Source organism: Aptenodytes patagonicus, chromosome 3, assembly GCF_965638725.1.
Source record: "Aptenodytes patagonicus chromosome 3, bAptPat1.pri.cur, whole genome shotgun sequence".
In the NCBI taxonomy this organism is placed as follows: domain Eukaryota; kingdom Metazoa; phylum Chordata; class Aves; order Sphenisciformes; family Spheniscidae; genus Aptenodytes; species Aptenodytes patagonicus.
The window spans coordinates 100,147,847-100,170,590 of NC_134951.1; the positions used below are offsets into that span (position 1 = coordinate 100,147,847).

Below are 22,744 nucleotides of genomic sequence, written 5' to 3' on the forward strand. Positions count from 1 at the left end.
TGAGTGCTGCTTCTAGCTTTTCGTGGCACTGCAACTTTACACTGTACCATTGCTTATACTGTGTTAGAGGAAAAATAAATCATTGTTCAGCTACGATATTGCTTACATCCAGAATTCCCAGATTCAGGGTGCATATTGCTATATGAGACATTGCTATATGTCTCATATGTAAAATGAGACACCGGCTCTGCCATGTGCAGGGGCCAATTCGATGAGATCAGAAGTGGATATTGCCATATCTAAAATAGTTTTTGCATCAGAAGTTTGCAGGAGATCTAGGCGGAGAAATGAGCAAAGTCTAATACCTGATGCACATTGGATGAAAAAAACATATTGCAAGGATTAGGTATGGTCTGAGCCGGTAAGGCATCTGAAGAAGTTATTTCATTCTTTTGAGACCAGTTTGACCTCTAAAACATCAAAAATCTGTACTAGAATTCTCTACATGCTTTCCAATGTTACTATCGCAGCTAACGAGCTGAATAAAATACCCCTGCAGCAGCTTATTTAGATACTGCCCTTCACAATATCATCATAGGGCTTAAATAATAAACTACCATCGCAGAAGTTTAACATGCATTTGCTTCTACATCCCCCAAAAATTTAACTGAAAAGGTAAGTCTTAAGTCAAGCTTGCTTTGCTCTCCTCCGTTCTATATATATTGGTTAATCCTTTTTAAAGCAACAAAGGTTTGATTCAGATGCATTTTGCCTCTGCAAAATTTTTTTTAAAAATTGTAAGAAATGTAATGGGGCTTTGCTCAAAAGCAGTCTTACATATGTGGGACAAAATATGGCTACCAAAACTAAGAAATACACACTGTCTGGGGCAGCACAGAGAGAAGAGAAATAACACCAAAGACCACAGGCTTTCAGATGCAAGTTTTACTGCCCTGCAAAACCACAGATGGTACGTACCACACACACACTCGGACATCATTACCCGACAGGATCTCCCTTCCTGTTCCCCACAGACATTTTGTGCAGGACTATGCCCCTGCTATGCAAACCCTTGACATTTGCAGGTGGCCAGGGAAGCAGCAGGCAATGCTGGTTGCCACTGAGAAAGAAGGAACATAATCCCAGAGCTGCTGGTAGAGTAGGCTTCAACCCCTATTATATTTGAAAATCAGCTGGTGTGAAGGCTCCAAAGAGTGCATATACATTGAATCTTTTTTTTTTTTCTTCTTTTTTAAAGTGAACTTGGAAAATAAAACCTTTTTCCAGTTGGCATTTCCAAACTGACAATGTGCAGCCTCTTGACTAAGATGTGACATAGTTTATACCCCTGGCAGCAAAGGAGACTCCAAGCATTTCCATCTGCTTTAACACTAGAGCAATAAACAAGAAAATGTACCATCCAGTTTAGTTTCAGAAGAATGTTTTTGATTGAAAGATAATTTAGTATATGTGTCCGGACTCCTACATGCAATTGTAGAAGAGAAAGCGTTAATTCACACAAGCACTTCGGATGCAAAAAAACCCCTCCAAACAATAAACTCCCAATACTACCGTGCACAGCTCTGAACAAGTCTTTCTACAGAACAGCACTATAGCGGTGCCTCAGAAAGGCAGAGGAAGTCTCTGCGCTCTCCCTCTCAGGAGCCATTCCTTCTGGAGGTGTAGGAAAAGCACAGATTAAAGCAATCCCAGGTAGATTAAAAATCCCCTACAAGTGAGATCAGCACAGCTGACTAGCAGTGGCATGAACTACCTCAAATGAACGCTGGCCCCATCCTGCTTACCAGTGGCTTCCTGAGGTGCCCATTACTGGTAGCTTTCTTTTGTTTTAACCCAGTACATGGGACATCTAAGCCTTGGGGACTGCTCTGTGCATTAGCACGTGCTTGGTTTGTGCAGGCCAGGAAAATCTCTGCCTCTTTTGCTCTGTCTCTCTCTGCTACTTAGTGCTAGTTACCACCAATGTTTTGCTTGCCTTGCTGGCAGTCGCTGCAGCTTGATACATTCAGGCTAGTCAATACCTAGCTGAAGAGCTGCTGCACAGTTCAAGGCAGCCCATGGGGTCCACAAGGCTCAAGAGTGTGAGCGCAAACAGCTGGACACTTTGCCCACACAGATCCATGTCTCTATGGAGACTGCCAGCAGCAGCCCAAGGAGTTGGGCTGAAGCCGGCGTGAAGCCAGCCCAGCCACATCTCTGTGAGGAGCAGCTCTGGCAGCATTGACATACCCTTTGCAACTGGTGCTCTCTTATATGCACCAGCTGCTTCTTGATCCCGGTGAGGACAGTCTAGCAGCCGGTGTCTATCGGTTCTGCATCCTTATCTGACACGCACACCTGGGGGTGGGCAGATGCCACACATTCCTCTTCTCAAGCGTCATTTTTGCAACTCTGCATCACGGCAGCCTCTCCAAGTACTTCCGCTGCAATGGTCTGGGGAGGGCTGGAGAAGACTCTAAAGATGATCGTCAAGCCTGTATTGTATCCTTTTGTTTCACATTGAGTTATGTCATTCCTACTTCGCTATTTTTCCCCACTTAAATATTACTGAAATTTATTAAGCCAAGCAAAAGATTTTTTTCCTTTTCTCCCCAACACAGCAAATGCCTAATTTTTGAAGAATCAGACAAAACGACTGTTTGCTGGAACTCACGGGGCAGAAGGCACAGCTCTCTCCTTCACTCAGTAGCACAGCTCCTTGCAGCTCCCTTACCCACCTGTGGAAGGACCGACTGGCCATCTCTCTTGTTCATTACACAGATTGCAGTTGCATGCTATATTCTCAGCTGGGTTCAGAGCCCTGCTGCGCTACATACTCTACCAACACAGGAAAGACATTGACCTTGTCCTGAGAAAATACAAGAAAAAATACAGAATAATCTCAAGTCATTGCAAGTGCTCACTAGACGCAAATGGCCAGATTCCAGGGAAAAAAATATGTCCAGGAGTCTTTTCACTATGAATTTCAGTGCAACTGCTTACTTGTGTGATCTTCATTTGAGGTGCTAGTTATCAGCTTCCTGCCACTTCTCCAGCTGATTGAGACATATGGAGTAGAGGTCACTGCGTTCCACTCCTAACCTGCTAGATCTCCAAGCAGTTCGTATTTCCAGCCACAGTGCTGAGAAACACAATTCTGTGTCATGTTTACATAGTTCTGGGTCAAATTTTCTGTTGGTGTATGTAGGAAGAACTCTGCTAATGACAGCGACCCTTGATTAGACCATTTAGCTCTCCATCCTCATGTTCACCCTTCCTCATAAAATACAGTCTTATGACGAACTTACTGCTGAACTATATATGTAACAGAAAGCTTCAAGCCAAGGTAAAAACGAATAAGCCAGAGTAAAATGATTCATATTATCTGTTTTGTGTTGTAAAAATGTTAGCATATTAAGGAATACATTTGGATGTTTCTAAAGACATGTTGGTAACACAGAACTTCTACATTACAGTCTCTGTCTCTCTCGATTATAACATCTCCATTCATCATTCTCTTTCCTTTACTAACAGAGACTAAAATATTAAGTAACAGGAATACTGACTAATATCAAATAGTACGACTGTGCCTGCTTACATACTTGGTTCTGCAGACATTAATGACAATGGCGACAGAAGCAGACTTACCACCTAAGACACAATTACCAGTGTTTCTGAGAGAGTGAAGGGCAAGGGCTTTCCCTGTTTTCAGAAGGTAAAAAACACATTCGTGGCTGAAAAATTACCATACTCAGTTTCTGTTCCCTGGTGAGTTCTTCAGAAAGTCTGAATACTTTCCCCTCCCTCTTCTTTTTGAACAAGAAAACAGTAAAAATAAAAACATTTTGTGCTCTTCTCATTAGATAAATAAATCCTCCTAGGACCTTAGAGTAGAAGTCGCTTGAGTCTGAAATTTCCAGCTGGAGATGATAAAAACCAATCCTTTTATTGAGTGATCAGAGCACAATACTCATCTGAGAGACATCATGGCTTGACTGCACTGCAAACTTCTTGGAAAGTCATTTACTGCACTGAAAAACAATTTGCTAAACATAACATCCATGCTTCTCTGTATTTTCCAGAAATGTGTTTTCTAGAAATGATTATGAACAGTAATTGTCAGTGAATGCTAATAAAGCTGACATTCTTCATTTTGAAAAATAAATTCCCGATCAAAAAATGAGACTTTTGATCATCCTTGCATTTGAGGCTTTTTAAAGGTTTGGAAAATCCAGGAATGCCTCGTAAGAAAAAAAAAAAAAAAACCAGCATATCTTCCTCTACTCCTCTGGTGATCAGCTTTTGAGAGCCTCAGGAAACAATTTCAGATTATCAGATCTGTATGTTTGACAGCACTTTCCACAGCCTTCACCTTCACTGGATGTACAAAGGTGAAAAATAGCCAAGCAGGGCATTTTGTTTCTTCCTTTATCCATACAATAAGAGAGCCCTGAAGGAGTTCAGTTCAAGAAGGTTCTAACCATGTTTTCCAGCAGGAACTGACGTCTGAAGCTGCTAATAAATGGTGGCACCCTATGCAGCCCCCCTGTATACGTGTGTAGTCCCAAAGCAGGAAAGGAAGTTTAGAGCTGGGCTTCCCACACTGGCACCACCTTCCCCGCCTTGGTTCTCTTCTTGATTTCCAGCCAGCAAGCATGCCTCAGGTCCTCCTTCTGGTCTCCGTGACCCAGACCTACCTTTGGAGTTCACAAAACTGCCTGGCAGAAACACAGTGATCCCAATCACCAAGTCCCTCCGCACCTTGGGTAACTCCCACATGCATGTACTACAGCTAAACTCCTGCCCACAGAGTTCCTACTGGCAACTTGACTCTGCTGCCCAGATATTACCCACATGCTATTTTTTCAATACATTCTGGCATTCAACATAGACAGTCAGGGCTCCTAAACACTTCCTTTGAATATAAAGCAGAACACCCTGCAGCTGTTCAAAAGAAAATGGCACTTAGCAGGGAGAAAAGCCTGTGTTGGATGGACTAACTCACTGATGTGGCAGATACATACAATGCACTGAAGTGAGCCAGCAGGAACCGAAAAGCGTCCATTTCTCCATTCAGGTGAGAAAGTACTGGCAAGAAGTTAATCACGCAAGATGAATGCAAGTAGAGGAATATAAAATTGACATTTTGCTGTTTCAAAAAGCAGCTGTGCTGAATGGTCAAGAGTTTATTCTATTAAGGCTTGACCCATCAAAGAAACACGAATTTTAAAGATCAACATGTAACTTAACCAGTTATTACTACCACCAAGTGGTTCACAGGTTTCACTTTCCTCTAGCTTATCAGTAGTCACTAAGCCTTAAAAGTCATGTCAAAAACAAGCTAGCAGCCCCAACAAACACACAGCCGAAATCTACAGAAAACCCACAAAATCGGAGCTTGAAGTATCAAACACAAAGTTACTGACATTCCCTTATGGAACTTCCCGCTTTTACACAAATAAATTGCACTGAAGTACAGAATCTGTGGGTCGTAACTATCTCATCTCAAATCAGCCATGCTATTCCTGCATTTTGGAATTTATTCCTAAATTTCTGAAGTGAAGCCTATGCATTTGCAGAACTTGTGTTACCTCTCCAATACTAAAACCAGCATCTAGAAGCACTGCTGCTCACTATAAAGGTCTTAAATGAATGAAGGCAGTAGCTGTTTACTCAGGTGGTAGAAAAAAAGAAGTTATTATGAAATAAAACTGATCTTTCATCCAGAGGAAAGACTCAAACCATTGCTGCTAAGGTTGGAAAACCACGCAGCTGTTCCTTCTTTTCATACCATATGAAAAAAAATGTCTGCAGTAGGTTTCCTCTCTAAGCTCTGTTTAACTCCTTTTATTCATATTCTGAACCCTGTGCTATGAAAGAATGGAATTCTCCCCAGGTACCATTGAATCTATCCATATAATTTCAAGATGAATTTATATGTACACTAACACAAATCCGTTCCTGGCACAAACAGACACGAACCAGCTAGGGGGATACTTCTTCCTGCCGCATTAAGATGGTGGATAGAAGGCTATCATGCTCATCTGCTGAATTTTTGTCTTGGATCAGATTGTGATCCTTAGAAAGGGGTGCATACATGTGTTCGAACCTGCCAAAATGGGAATCCGATCTTGGATACCGTAGCTCAAGAATTCATTCTGTTTCCTCATCATCCAGGGCAAAAAAAGAAAAGAGAAAAAAACAGCTAAAAAGGTGGAAATAAATCCAAACCAGAAAAAAGCTTTTAGATTTCTAAAACTCTTTTAGCTTTAAGTTTCTGTGTTATCATTAATAAGAGTCAGGAGACTAGCTTAAAGCTTTCCCTTCATATATTTGGCATAGAAATACTCAATATCATTACCAGTTCCACAGAGTATAGTCCTGATTATTGCAATACATCACCAAGTTTTTTTTAGGTTCATTTTGTAAAAACAACAAGGGATCATAACATGCCAACAAAAGCAAACATTCATGGTTACTACAGAAAAAGACCCAGCTCAACCCTTCTAACTCCACATAATACATCCCTTTTATTTAAGTGAATCACAGAAGCCAAGCCTATATATGTTTTGTATTCTTGTAGCACAGTACTGTCATATCACCCAAGTATATACTTCCACTTTTTATCACTTTGTATTATTGTCTGGGGCATCAATACAAAGATAAAAACATTTGTGGGTCACTCTCACCAGCCAGGGTGTGAACACACCACTACAAGAAGTCAACTTACAAAAGCTCCACCTTTAAAAGAGTTTTGAATATCCTATTTATAGAAGTAGTCTAGCATGATCAAATGCTACAGCCAAAATATTAATTTATCCCTGCTTTAGATCCGCAGACCTTGCACCCTTGAGGAATTCAGCAAACAAAACAATATCCTGAGGATTTTAACAAGCTGTTTTATCACCATGTCTGTTCACAAGATGTACCAGGCTTCCTTGCCTCTTGCCTAACGATGAACTGGAATCATATAAACAGACTGATCTGATTCTCTAAAGCCATACTTCTAAAGCTAAGTGAGGTCACCACCACTTTCATGAGAGAAGTGGTAAAACCGTTCTACAGCATACACAATCGTATTACCTTGGGGTGAGGTAGGAGGGGTGGGAGATACAACTATCTTGACACAAAAGTTGTGGTATAGACTAGGCGTTAACACAAAAGTTTGCAAACTATCAACTGAGAGACAACTGACTCCTTATTCCCTGTGAAGATACAGGCAAAGAGACAGTTCTACTTTATGGCTGTCAACAATATTGTAGTATTCCACTAGTGCCCATAAAGATATTGCTCAAAGAAGGCAAGAGTTGTTTTATTTTCAACATACAAGAAATAGCCTGACAAGTAATGGAAAAAGAATTCAAACTGGAAATGCCAGTTTAATAATGCATTTTGAGATCCCGATTTTACATTGGGTTTTTTCTGTAGCGAGTGGAAGCACCTGGTAAATGACATTGCTTATATACCACAGAACAGCTCTCTTCACAGTAAGTCTGCACCAGACTATGACAAATAAATCTTGCCAGACAATTACTTCACAGGTCCTTAATGAAATTAGTGATGAAGTCAAGGACATTTGCTGTCAGTAAACCTCTCTAAACTACAAGAGGACTTTGTGTTTTGAGGGCTAGCTTTCTGCTAAAACACCAAGATGACACACACAATTCCCCATGCGAAATTTACTTCCTTTTTTATTGACGGTCTCCAGGATACATATTTAATATTTCTTGGTCTTCTTAGCTTTTTTGCACTACATTTACAGTAATTACTTTCGTGATAGCGAACATCTGGGTAGAACAAAAGCATCTGCATTTGACAGCTACATTGCTCTGCAACACCAACCCACCTGCTTCTTTCTGAGTCTTTATGTGTAGAATAGCAGCACTTCCCAAAATTTTTCTGTTTTTTCTCTTTAAAACTAGTTTTGAGACTCTGAAAGCAATAGGATAGTGTCTTATAGTTTAGGAAGAAAAGGAATATTAGCAACTATTAATTTAAAAGTTACATCTCCCTGTGCCAGATGCAGAACTGCTACAGACATAAAGACGTAATCATTTGTCGTGGTTTAACCTCAAGTTGGCAACTGAATACCACACAGCCGCTCACTCACTTCACCCCCCACCCCGGTGGGATGGGGGAGAGAATTAGAAGAGCACAAGTAAGAAAAATTTGTGGGTTGAGATAAAAACAGTTTAATAATTGAAATAAAATAATAATACTAATAAAAAAAAATAATAATAATACTACACAAAGCAAGTGATGCACAGTGCAATTGCTCACCACCGGCCGACCGATGCCCAGCCAGTCCCCGAGCAGCGGCCCCCCCGGCCAGCTTTCCCCCAGTTGATGTACTGAGCATGACGTCACATGGTATGGAATGTCCCTTTGGCCAGTTTGGCTGTGCCCCCTCCCAGCTTCTTGCGCACCTGCAGCCTTCTCAGTCGGTAGGGCATGGGAAGCTGCAAAGTCCTTGACTAGTGTAAGCACTGCTTAGCAACAACTAAAACATCAGTGTGTTATCAGCATTTTTCTCATCCTAAATCCAAAACACAGCACTGTACCAGCTACTAGGAAGAAAATTAACTCTATCCCTGCCGAAACCAGGACATCATTTAATAAAACATTCACCATCACATTGGGCAGCGATTAGAAGTTGTTGTACATTACACCAGAAGAATGTATTGTTCTAACTTAATAGGGGGCTGTCCAGGAGACAAAAAAACCAAGCTGGAAACAACAGAATAGGTTTTGATAAACAGTCTGGGAGCAATTATAAAGCAATAGAGTATCCATAAAATTGATATCCTATTTCCAACCCCAGGCTAGGTACAGACCTTAATTTTTTTTTCCAGTGCTGGGAGCTAACCAATTACAGCTAAAAGATGACCAGAGAGCAAAACAGTCTCTGGAAGAGTGGGCGAGTCAGGAGGACAAAGGCAATTTTACATGAGCAAAGCAGGAAGGAGGAAATATGACCAGCTGAAGACAAAGGACTGTGTCAGCCACGCTCTGTGGTGGGTTCTGCAGGCTGCCAGACCTATGGGACTTCTGCATGGAACATTTTGTGAGGTGTGAATACAGACTTTAAAGAGGGAAATACTTTCCTTCTAAATAAACAACGCATCATTTTAAGAAGATCAGCTGGGGGGCAAGAGGGGTGCTCACTAATATTATTGCTTCCAGGTAAAAGATCTATCCCTAAGACAAGCCAGGGGAGGTAATCACAGCCGGTCCCAGGTAGAACACTGCCCAAAAGGCTGGCCTTTAAGTTGGAAAAAAATGGAAGGAATCCATCTTAAGAAAGGCTTAAGATCAGCATCGTTGACCTGGAGGGGAGATATCTGATGCTATCAGGAGTCTTCTCTCCCAAATGTGCTGGAGATAGTGCTTTGAAATATATACCAAAACCAACTGTTGGTACTGCATTGATTAACTTATTTTAAAAGCATACCAACATTGGCAGGATGTAAAACTACTAAGTTTTATCCTGGGCAGTCTGCGATTTTTCAGGTGATACCTCCCATGTAAAAGTTGCTATTATTTCTATCTTTTATAGTCATGGCAAGGCAGTGTATTTCTTCTGGTTCACTCCATTTTGCAATATGTCCAACATAGCTAGCTCTCATTCGTCCTCTATCCAGTCTTCCTCTGTCATTGCTTGACAGTACATCAAAGTGCTCAAATTCAGTCATTCACTGACTGTAATGTAATGCATTTGGTATTATATGCTGCCTTTCAAGCAGAAGCGAGATCTTCCTAAGTTCATTTTTCTGAACAATTTGTGCTTTTGGATATCCAGCTGTTCTTCAACGCTCTCCTCCAACAGCTTGATCCAAAACATTCCAGTTCATCTCTCACTGTGTTCAGTGTCTAGCTTTCATATCCCTCCTCCCTATGCACCATACAACCACTGAAATGTGAAATAAATGTTTAAGTTTAAACACTCCAACAAGGGGCACTTCTGGACACATTTCGGTCAGTATTATGGGGCTCATGCCAAAGGATGTTGTATGTTAGCCGAGTAATGCAGTGTATTTTTTCCAATTGCTTCAACCACTAACCAACTACGTGACATCCTGAATGATTCCTTTAAAATATACAATGAAAGAATTTAATATGAAAATAAAAAAGCAGGAACAAACTAATCTTAATTACATACAATCAGAGGCCAACCAAACAGTATGAGATGTCTGTAGTTTGGGCCAGTTAAGACCTTAATTTTTTATGCATTATTCTTTCTTTTGTTTAGGATATACATCCAGGTAACGCTTACATTTTTTGCCATCTACAGAGCCCTAAGGTCCCTTAATGCAGCTTTCATCTTCTTTTCTTGATACATGCCATCAAACTATGCTTCCAAAAAGAGTTGTCATTAGGAAGGGAGCCCCAAGGCACCACATTACACAGTTGCCTGGTTCATATCAATGTGAATTGGGAAAAATAATCAGCCACTTTTAAATACAGCTTTAAAATCATGCAGTTGAACTTGCCTATACTATTTACATGAAGTATCCTGTAGTCATTCCATGCAGTAGTAAAATTTACCCCAATTTTTCTATAATGCAGTAACAACTGGAGATACACAATAGCATCAGGTCTTTCTCCCTTCAAAGAGGTTTTAGAAAGCAGTAAAGCCCTCCTAGCATAAACCGTACTTTAGACCTCTAGAAAGTCTGTAACAGTTTCAGATTTGGCACAAACTATAGATGTATTCTGTTACTCTTCTTGCTTTTCCCCTTATTGGATTCCTGTTGTTCTTTTTCTTCAGAAATGATTTTTTTATTTTTTATTTTTTTCTGTCTTGCAACACTGATACTCTCTCCATTCCCTCACTCATCAGTTATTTGCTGAATGGTTTAGAGGAAGATCCATACTGAGACAGGCTAGTCACAGCAGCAGAGGCAAGAAGCCAGTCCCTACTCCTGCATCCCTGTGTACCTGTGAATGAGTCTCACTGCCAACTGTGTTACATACCACAGCGCATGCAGGGAGCAAAGAGACATTCTTCCAAGAGCACACGCTCTAGCAAGTCTGTGTCTAGGAGTAAGCATGAACTTGTGGCTTTCACTACCGATATTCATCGTTTCTACCAGAACCAATCTATTCTGCTACTCCTTGCAAGGTCTTTCCACACTTGAAGATTGGCACTGATAGAAGCATAGGAGATATTCTTTCCTGCTTTGGGGAAAACAGATTACCAGACAGTATAAAGGAACCCATCCAGCAGCCCTCCAAGCTACTTTGCACACCATGTTTTCTTTGTTTTGTCCTCCCCTGAAACACAAATTATCAGTAAGCGCTGGAGGAAAGATCCAGGACTTGATGGACCAGTTGGTTGATCTGAAACAGCAAATACTCTATTCCTCACATAAATAACGAGCTGCTTCTTCCTCTTCCACCTCTGTCTTATCTATCCTTGAGTGTTTGTAGTCCTCAATGAACATCCGACCTTTGACTGTATGACTGTACAACGTGAGGTTTTTTTACTATGCTTATTACTTTCAAACCACAAAACACAATTTAGAAGCCACTGGAGTATTTCCTGTTTCAATCATACTCATGTCCACACTCTGAAGAGATGTTGGCATCATTTTAAGAGCTTTTCCATTACTAATTTTCATTTCATTCTCAAAGATGTGCACTGACAGTCTTAGTTCCTCGCATACACAAAGTAAGTAACCTCAAAAACACAGGCAGCAGAGCTATTTTATGCAGCTTACAATGAAAAGCACTATATGCTGATATAGCACCATAGTTCTAAGAGATCCTAAAGCATTCAAGCTCATATTTAGATAGCCTCAATCTCACTTGTGACCTTCTTTTGCGCTGGTTTAGACAGTGTCGCACTCAGCTGCTGGACTACACCTGTGGAGGCCACTCCCTCTCTCTACTGAGAAAGCAAGCTGTCTAAAGACAATGCTGCATGGGTTTAAAACATCAGTTAAATACAGGCAATTCTGAATGGAAGTTGGTCTTCCAGCAATGCAACAGGAGTTTCTGCAGTTTGGCTGAGAAACTCAGCTAGTATGCGATCACCAGAAAGTATTATAGTAGCTTTAATTTTTGCACAGAACAGACCAATTCATTGTTTTGAAAGGTCATGACAGTAAATCACAAGGAATTCAATTTATCTCTGTCGGATGGATGAAGGACTGAGTCAAACATAGAACAGTGGAAACCTCTGGCTCCAAGAAGTCTGTGCTGGTTGAAACCTGCTCTTAGGCAGCCAAACCATCCTTTCAGCTATACATTACTACAGCTTGTGATTTTCAACTGATATTTTTCCCCAGCTGTGCTATTGCAGCAAATTGTGTTATATGTGAGCATCAAAAGATTGGTCAAATACATGAAGAATTTGTTTGTTTTTAACCAGGAAGTTTACCAAATATAATATTATTTGTGATACAGACAGACATCATCATAGTTGTCTCACACTCATTTCTCCACGTGTAAAGTGACATACGAAAAAGTACAGGGAGATATATGGGAGAAGACATCATCAGCACAATACAGAAAGACAAATGCTAGAAAAGCAAACAAGCACAAGGATTAGTTTTAAAAACAGAAAATCAAAAGAATACCCCGAGCCTTACATGTTTTAGCTTCACAGTACAACCAGGAACAGAGTGACACACGAGTAGCACATCTGATTTAACAGGCTCCTTGTGTATAACTGAGAACAAGAGAGCTAATGAGCAGATCATTCCTGACTGGATGTATTGCATCATGCAATAACTCTTACCTAAAGCTTTCCGGGTATTCAGCAACAGCCATGTTGATAACATCCAGTGCATGCTGATAGTGCTTCTGAGCTGAAAAGAGGAGGGCCAGTAGATGAAGTGAATTCATGTCATCTTTGCACAGTTGCAGTGCTTCTTGAAGATGTTCTATAGCATCAGAGATCTGGGAAGAGATGGGGTAGAAATAAAAAGAGAACACATTTCTCCTTCAGTCCTACATTATATCCCAAAGGTTAAGAACAAATACAAGTCATTAGAAATTCTGAAGAAATCCTACTTAGGCACCTATGAGAAAGACTTCTACTATCTGAACAGTTTGACAAAATTAACAGACTGTACTGCTTGAAAAAAACCCACACATTCTAGAGAAAAGAGTCTGCAGCATTACTAAATCATTTCTTATAAACAGGAGCAGCAGACCTGATCCAATCAATCCCCTCTTACTTTGGCACAGTGCTTCTATGCTGTAAACAGATCCACTACAGAGGCCCAATTCTCAACTCCATTTTCTAGGATGAGTGGCTGGCTCTTCACCTGGGGGAGAGCATTACACAACTCTGCTGCATTTTGTCTTTTGTGATGGCTGTACAAGGCCTTTCATGATCTGGATCAAGAACATAAAAATTAAGTTTGAATGTTCAAGGGTAAAAGAGTCAAGATTCAAAATGCTGTCAGAAAAAGAAGTATCTTTGCAAGCAGTGATGTGAAGAGCAGTCCTGACAGTCACAGCAGCAGCATGTCACTAGAATGAAGTCTCTCTTGGTAGAAAACTTAACATCTATAATGAATAGAAGTATATCACATGCTCTTTGTGATCCAATACCCTATTTTAGGCTATCTGTTCAAAAGGGAACTTCTTAGTACCTTTTCTTTCCTTTGGCTACCAATAAGTTTTATGTGGAGGGTTTTCTTTAAGATTCTCTAGTGTCTGAAATAGCTGTTACTTAAATGATTCCAGATCTGTGTCTGGCCCTGGAAGCCTGAAGAAAACAAAACAGAAAAATGTATACATTTCTTTTCCTCATATATACCTTCCCTCTCCTTCCCTTAAGGGATGGAGAACATAGCTCCTTTCCTACTACAAGAACTTCCCACCTAGCAAAGCTCTGCAGACATTCTCCTGCCTTGGCATACCACCAGTGTCGAATTCCCACCACCTCCACAGATCACTCAGGAAAACAGGTAGCACATAACTAAGGAAAGGAACAATTACACTGCCTGCAGTTACAGCAGAGGTTGCTGATTATCTAGATCCCAGGTATACTTCTGGGAGCGTGGTGCGGATTCTGTTCATGGGACAACTTCATCCTATGTCCAAGCGACATTTCACTCTCACTGTGCATATGCAAGCCAAAATACTTAACTACTCTATTACTGGTGACTCCATGCAAGTCTGGAGATCAGCGTGACTGCTCCACAGACGTAACCCCAAACTGGCATCTGGCCCACAGCTTCAAAACTGCTGAACATCCTGGCTTAGATTCAGGTTGGGATATTTGACTGAGTGCTCAGCTTTAATGAATTACTGCTTGTCAGTGGAGCTACTTTAACCACGTGTTGTTATAGCCTACTGCAATGGTAAACACATTGGCTTAAATCACCAGTGTTCCCTCAGCAGCTTGCTAGGACATATTTTCTTATAATGTAAAAACACTAGCAATGACAAGACAACTTGGAACCAGGACAACAGGCATGAGACTGCAGTGGGCCCAGATCTGCCCGTCCACAAAGTTCTTCAGTACCTATACCAGAGGTATATAAATTTGACTTGCCAAAACAAAGCTGCTATCAAGACTCTTCTTGCACTCAGGACTAAGAACACCTCTTATTTTTTCTATTCCTCTGTCTCAGACCTGCACAAGTAGTCATAAAGAAATTCCAAGTCTGGGGAAAAATAAGTTCATTAGAAGAAAAAGAAAATCTGTAAACCAAACTGGAGGGGGCTTTGAGCAACCTGTTCCAGCTGACCCTGCTTTGAGCAGGGATTGACCTAAGTGATCTCCAGAGGTCCCCTCCAAACTCAACTATTCTATGATTCTATTCAAAGACTTGGGAAGGTGATCCTAATTTGCTAGTATGAATCAGACAAAGAATAATACTTGCAACTAGTGTCTTTACTGAGGGATTTCAAAATTGTAAGGATACTTGACCTTACTTGCACGTGAACGTGCAAACTAAGTCACTGAGACTTTGCTTTATATGTGCAAATGTCCGACAGTCACACAATACCCCTAACAGAGGCCATCTATCAAAGAAGCTCTCTGACTCTGTTGCAACATACACAAAATAAAGCAGCACAAAAGTAAGTCAGTTGTGGTCGTTCCTGCAAACCTGTGCCTGCTGAACAGGCAGTCACATACTGTTGTAATAGACGTAATCTAAACTAATTTTCCCCTGTTCTGTAGCATAGGGCTTGCAATGATTACACCTCATTTCAGTGCTTCCCTCTACTACCATCAGTCACAGACAATGGCTGTTTTTGGAAGTTAATCATGCTTCCTTGACACCTGATTGTTTAATTTGAGCCCAAAAAGATTCCTTAGTGCTGTAACACCATTAGTAGCCTATGCAGCACTGCTGCAGAATTAGAAACAGTGGACAAAACACAGATAAGAAAAAATACCCTTTAATAATATGAAGAGACTCTATTCCTTTATGGGAAGCATTATACAAAACAACCACCTGCAACAGACCAGGTGCAACAAAATACAAACTAAATTTCTAGAACAATAAAAGCAAGATATTTGGCAGCAGTCAACACAAACTGCTTTTGAAAAGCAGAGATCATCAATCTATTGACAGATGCCACAGCTTATTTATTTAAGTAACTATGCAATATGAGAAAGATGGAAGCTGGCAGCCCAGATGGCACCCTGAAACTTTAGGGCTGTATCAGAGGCAGGCTGCCAGTTTAAATTCCCTACAAGTGTTGCGCTTTAAAGTAATCTCATTTCAGCCAGACTGCAAGTCCAAGTAGGGCCTGCAATTAGAAGATGCTACCCTTCTCTGATTCATCTTTCTGTTAATAAATATACCACACGTGATCTGAATATACCTGTGTGCCATGCAGAACACACTGACTATGGAAGCAAAGATACTGCAGTAAGCCAGGAATAGCATCTTGCAGCACTACCAAGATAATGCCACAATATGGATTGTTTAGACTGCCTCTTATATAATATGATTTATTTCCATAATGCTATATGCTTCCTTAAAAACAATGCTGGGATGTTACAATTGTAGGTATAAAAAGGAAAACAGTATGAGTGTTAAAAATAATTCCCAACAGTAGAATGCACTTGTGTATTCAGAATGATAAATGAAACAGGATCTCATAAGAGGAGTTTTCAGGCCTTATAATTTCATATCAGTTGTGAGTTACAGTTGATTAACCATTAAAACTATCCTCTCCATCTCTTTTTATAGCATGGGGATTATAGAGTGGAGAAAGCCTTATTGACTGGCAAGAGCTTCCATTGAAAACAGACTTGCTACAGTCCACCAGAACTTCAGGAAAGCAGGCGCAGACATATCTGTGAGTTAAGTTATTACTTAATTCTTACTACAAGCTGGTTTTGATCACCAGAAGAATCTAGGCCAGGACCTAGACAGAAGAGCAGCATGTTGCTGTTCAGCAGAGGAGGCACTAGCTGGTCTGGGAGAAACACAGACCAGAACTACCCACATCCAGCAGTCGCTGAAAGAAGGGCCTCTCAGTACCTACTAAAACAGAGCTCCCCTCCTGGGGCAAAGAAAAGACAGCAGTCTCACCTTCTTGAAACTGGAATAAAAACTGTGGAGAAAACAGCTGAAATATTTTCTCTGGTGTCTTAACCAATGTTTATCTTATTTTTACATCCAGACACTCCAGAAGGCGGTAGGTGTTTTTTGGATATTGCCACTTGAAACTTCAGGTCTGTTGGCAGCCCACAGATGAAATTGATAAGTGAGACCTCTAATTCTCAGCTGCTGGCTCCTGGCTGTCTTTCCCTTCCTATTTTCATGCAAAGAAAGGTCAAATCAAATCAAGTATTAAAATGGTATGAAACCCCCGTATGTTGTTTTTATGTATCTGATACCAATTTACATGGCATTCAAGGTCAAAAACAACACCACTACCCAAAACAAGAAGGGAACCAGCACTTAAAATTAAGAAGAATGCTGACTCTAGAGTAATTTCCATAGAAACTGGCCTGCTAAAAAACAAGGCAAAGCATTAAAATCAGTGAGCTTTAAAATGTTCATTCTACCTTGTTTTTGCTGATCCAAATGCTGTTACCACAGAAACAGTAGAAGCAGCCAAACCAGCCACCGGGAGTTGGGAGTTACAAGTCTCATTTGTTGACCAGCTCGTCCGGCTGCCAGCCAGGTGCTGCAGGTGGAGATAACTACTACAGCAAATACTGACCTTGGCCTCATGGCACTTGAACTTTGGGGGAAAACCAGATTGAGACCCTCCTTACAGAAGAGGGTATTCTACTCTGTATTTTGCTGAAAAATCCACCCTAAAACACCGTGGGGCTGACCTAGACCCTCCAGGAGTCACTGGAGTCCTCCCAGTGACTCTGGTGGTCTTTAAGACAAAGAGCCACACACACACAAGCACGAAGCACATCACTGTCATCTTTCATTTTGGTTGCTGGTGGTTTTCAACCGCCCACTCTGAGAAAACCTTTTATAACCATTCCTCTTCTTGTCATGTCCTTATCGTGTGTCAGAGGGAAGCTTATGCTTTTCCATTTCCCCTCTCCCTTGCCCAGTGCTGACAGAGATGAGTGCTATTGAAAATATTTTACAGAGTCTTCCAAGGAAGATGAATTGCTCCAACTTTGCTTGGCACTCTACCGGTCAGCTGCCTCTCTTGCTTTGTTCCATGAAAATGTTCTCTTATCTATGCAAGCTGATACCTAGCTTTTTCAGTGTTGGGTAAGGTTACCTCATTTATTGACCTTGACTATGGAAACAGAAAGGCCTATTTGTTGAGAATAACATTCAGGTACCTATTATAACCTACTGCGGAGGAATGTCCTGATTTGTTGGTACTTCAGCATCACCTGATGAAAGCCCTAACTGTGACGTTCAATAGTTAATGCAATCTATCAAAAAAAGGTATCATTTCTCTTTCAGTTAATCAGAAAGAGAATATATTAGATACTTTAAATAATTAAGGATATTAAAAATGCATTACCAAATGTTTATCATTAACTAAACTGGCAAAAGAAGAGTAGGATATTTTACAGCAGTCTAAAAATAAAGATGTCTCAGGTATCTCCTCTCTCTCCAAGCACGCGTTAAAGATTTATGTCTCACTAGATGGAGAAGAGCAAGAGCAGCATCACAGGGGTCAGGCTGACACTACATAACACACTTAGATCACACATCTATGGTAGCAGGGGTGACCGGCAGAACATCAAGGATGAAAATACACAGGTGAGGTAGACAAAAGAGAAAGTGAACACGAGGACAAGAGACTGAATGGAAAGAACAGGAGGGAAGGGAAATGATGAAATGAGAAATACAAAAAACAGCGTAAAGACAGGTTACAACTGGAGAAAAAGAAAGGGTAATGAGTTAAAATGCAGTGGACCAGTAACAGTGAAAACAACAAAGAACCAATGATCACAAAAATCTTGATTTTATTTTTAAGGATAGCAGCTGTAAAGCTGTAATGCTTTTACTCGTGGCAAGAAGCAGAAGAGGCAGCAGATCAGACAACCTCCCTAAGAGGCAAAAGCTGTGAGAGAAAGAAGGGTAGCTGGATATTTTTTAATGAAAGACCCTGAGCAAACTGCATCATAAAGCAGCCAGTAGGCAGATGAGAAAGTTAAATAAGCCATTTTAATTATCCTTTCTTATTGCAGGCTTCCTCACAACACACTGCTCTCATTATGAAAGGGTTACAAAAGTGACATTATCAAGAGTGTGCTCTCTCGGAACAATTAGTTTAACCTAATGAACACAGTTCCCCTAATTAGCTCAGGAAAGTAAGAAAGATCCAACTGTTTGACTCTGTAGTGTAGACTAAGGAGAGAAAACTGCAGCAAGCAGAAAGCCTGCCAAAGAAGGAAACTATGATGATGAAATTTCAAATGTAGCTAGAGAAGCATTTAAAAAATAGGGGCTGTTCCAATAAAGACTTTGGCTTTTAAACAGAAGGGACAGAGAAATAAAACACATCGCAATTATAAAAAGAAGGGACAGAAAAATAAAGCACAGCCCAAATGTTTTTCTGAAAGGCAGTACAGTGTATTTTCTGATCAACTTAATTTTTATGAGTTAACACCTGCAGCGGCATTCAAATGCCAACTAATCCCACTCACTGCAGAGCTCCAGCACCCGTCAAAGCCTAATGCCGAATGTGCCCAAGTATGGAATAAACCAATCCCCAGCACAGAGAGCATGCGATCTGGCATGATACAGAACCGAGCAGTAATGAGAGAGCCTTTGGAGTGGCGTGCAGCAGGACACGGCATGATACCCAGGGAACAAGAATAAACACACCTCGCTCGCCCCACCCAGACAAAGTTGCTCCAGGTGGGAACAGCACTGCTCACGAGTTAGAGCTGAATGCATGTCCTAGGGAAGGTCGTTCCATGTGCTATAGAATTACTTTTTAAAAAAAATAATAAAAAATATCTTACACAAACATTCTGATTGTTATCGATTACAATGTAGGAAGGGACCCTGTTTAGCAAGTCTGGGTTTTGTTCAACTGGACTGTCCTTCTCCCACCCTCTCATGACTCAGTGGTCGCCAATTATTGCACATACCTGTCTGACAAGAGCCAGCTGCAGTGATAGGTAGAGGATGATTTGGTGATCTTCCGGGGCCAAGTCACGTGCTCTTTAAGGATGACCAAACAATACAAAAAGAAAAGTGACTGTTAGATTGTACTTTGCAGAACTCCTTCGCCATGAGTCACATACAAGACACACAGCACAGAACAAAACCCAGTCCTCTCCTACAGAAAACTAGTCCAGTAACGGGGGAACACACCAAAACTAGACAAAAAGCACATCAATGCTGGCCTCACAGAAACAAGTATGAGAAACACAACTGCCAGGGTGTTATACAGCTTACATGCTTCTTCATTAAATGCCACTTAATGTTTTGGAACTTGGATAACTCATATGGAGAAAGTAGCTCTAACTTATGACAAACCCATTAAAGCATTATTTTAAGTAATTTAGGTGAGGGAGATAGTTGTCTAACTTGTTCCTCTATTGCCACTTTTCAAACAGTAGACCAGGGTTAGGTTAGCACTGAAAAAGTAATAATTGTTTCTGCTATTATTGTGACTATGAGCATGTAGAGGACTAAAGATCAGGAGCCCATGATGTGAGCTGGTGCTCAAACACAGAAAACATCCTCCACCCTGCAGCTTCTAGTCTAATCTAGACTCCTAATTTGGAAAGGGAAGACACTGAGGGAGGAATGAGGATTTGATGGCAGGAGCTGAGCCTGGACCAAAACCAAGGCCCTTACTTCTCAAGCTTGGACCTCTTAGGTATTACCTTCTAGTCCACAGCAGGCAACAGCGTGCACTGCAGTGATCCCTTGGCTAGTGAAGGCTGCAGTGTCTCCAGAACCAGATGTGGAGGCCCTTCACACAGCCTTATGCAAGGCAGGGAACCAGGATGGACAACCAAGACAGAACTGTTCCTCTCAGACTATGCTAAGCATGAAACTGCAGTCTGAGCTTACTAGCCTGTGGAGAAGCCATTGACCAAGGCAACGTGAAGACAGAGGTTTGGGAACCTAACCTAGGAGCAAAGTGGGGCACTGGCTCATGCCACACTGGCAGCCCAACCCAGGGACCAGTGGATTATCCCCTTGCTGACCCACAGAGCTCACTCCTAGCTCTGCAGCACAGGGAAGTCATTTCACATGGGAGAGATGGGGAAGAGGAAGGTCCCTCATAACCAACTGACGTTCCTGACCTCTTTCTGGGCTGCATTCCAGGACACCAGGGAAGCCTGCACCTGCATTGCCCTACCCAAAGTGAGCACGATTAACGTCCTTATGAGGGAGAAACAACAGGCTGACAAGGCTGGTGGTTAAAAACCCTGCAAAACTATTCATTTGCTAATAATAAACAAACAAATAAACAAACAAAAATCAAAGAATTACTTCAGGAAACAAACCACACACCATTTTAATGGCAGCCACCTCTCAAATGCTGTCTTGGCCTGTGAGCAAGAAGCTGTTGGAGTTGACTTTTATAACTAATGGCTCTAGAACTAATTAATTTAATATGGACGGAATGTGTCCTGTAACTCTGCAAGTCAAGGTAGCACTCAAGGATTCTGAAGCAATGCTGAAGACATTAAGGTGCAATTAGTACAGGCAAGTCACTAATTTCTCCCCGCACTTTAAAAAAAGAAAAGAACAAACAACAAAAAGAACCCCCAAACTCAAACAACAACAACAACAAGACTGTGCAAGATAGAATCCAGCTTTGCCCTAAGCTGTTGGAGCAGGGTGAGCCACCTCTTTAGCAAGCAGCTCCTGTGAAACCTTCAGTAGCCTCTCCAACAATAAATAACAGGGCAAAGTTCACATGGATGTATGGGAGAAGAGATTAACAGTGTTTTTGGAAAGAAACAAAAGGGTTGTGACTTTACTGTTCAGTTTCCTCAAAAGGTATTAGAAAAATATTTGACCCAATCCTCCAGCTGAAAAGGCCACTTATAAAGATGGCTACAGGCCAAACCATGGCCTGAGAGATCATACATGTACTTTAAAAACAGATGGAAAAACAAGGAAGAGAAAAAAAAGAAAGAAGAACTCGGGCATTTAGGAAGACACCAGTAACCAGCTCACTATCACAACATCCCTGTTGGCTGAAGTTTGAGTACCTAATGTTTGGGTAGAAGCTTGTCTGCTTCCTAGCTCGAGTTAGATACCATGAAAACAAGCCACAGCCAGCGCGAAAGGTCAAAGGATAAAAATAAATGCAGTTTAAAAAAGCACTGCAGCACTGCAATTACATCAAAATTGGGCAGTAGTGAAGTATTACATTGGAGTCCAGGAACTAGTGCGACCCAAAGTATACTCCTGATCTAAAAAGTGACCGAGTAAATGGCTTTTTAAAATTTTATCTTTCAGATCTCCATAGGGTAAATATACAGAATGACATCTGTGGTTTCAGCTTACTACATGCTCTTGCAACCACTGCAAAACCAGTGGAAGACAAACATGCTGGACGACTCCTTGATCAGCATCAGAAAAACAGCTAAGATCCACTAACATGTTCAACCTGCTACATCTGTACTTTGAGATACCACTTTTGTAATGTATTTATGACCACACCAAACCAGAATTAGATACTTCAGCCCAAGACTTAGACCATGTAAGTTTCCATTTAGTTGCTATCCAAAGTGTGTAGGCATCTACATTTACAATGCTAACTGCTCAAACACCACCTAGTGTATTTTGGGTGGTGTAACTTAGTCGTAACAGGGTCAGGAAGCTCACACCTCACCTCTCTACCACAACAGAACTGACAAAAAGGGTTTTTAATCCAAGCAGTTTTACTTGAGGTAACAGTAGTTGCAGAGGAGTTTAATTCACAGATAGTTTCAGGGCAGAGCCATCGGATCAGCACAAAGGAACTCCAGCCAGTAAGACAGCTTCATCAGGGGCCCAACTTAAATGCCTCTATGCAAATGCACGTAGCATGGGGAATAAACAAGAGGAGTTCGAGACGTGGGCACGCCTGCAGGGCTACGACCTTATTGGCATCACGGAGACGTGGTGGGATGGCTCCTATGATTGGAGTGTTGGGATGGAGGGATACAGGCTCTTTAGGAAGGACAGGCAGGGGACGCGAGGAGGGGGTGTCACCCTCTATGTCAATGACCAGCTGGAGTGCATGGAGCTCTGCCTGGGGATGGATGAGGAGCCGACCGAGAGCTTGTGCATCAGGATTAAAGGGAAGGCAGGGACAGGCGACGTTACAGTGGGGGTCTGCTACAGGCAACCTGACCAGGAAGAACCGAGCAGATGAGGCCCTCTACAGACAGATAGGAGCAGCCTCATGCTCACAAGCCCTGGTCCTCGTG

The 22,744-nt window shown here is 41.4% G+C and overlaps 1 protein-coding gene across 2 annotated transcripts in view; it reads right to left on the minus strand.

The window, feature by feature from the left end:
- Positions 1–22,744, minus strand: part of TTC7A (tetratricopeptide repeat domain 7A) — a 181,274-nt gene that overhangs the window by 76,833 nt on the left and 81,697 nt on the right. For both annotated transcript variants that reach the window (XM_076334402.1, XM_076334401.1), the window contains 2 exons: positions 19,451–19,523; positions 12,683–12,843 (listed from right to left, as the gene is read on the minus strand). In XM_076334402.1, coding sequence (XP_076190517.1) covers positions 12,683–12,843; positions 19,451–19,523 — 234 coding nt within the window. The remainder of the gene's footprint in view (positions 1–12,682; positions 12,844–19,450; positions 19,524–22,744) is intronic.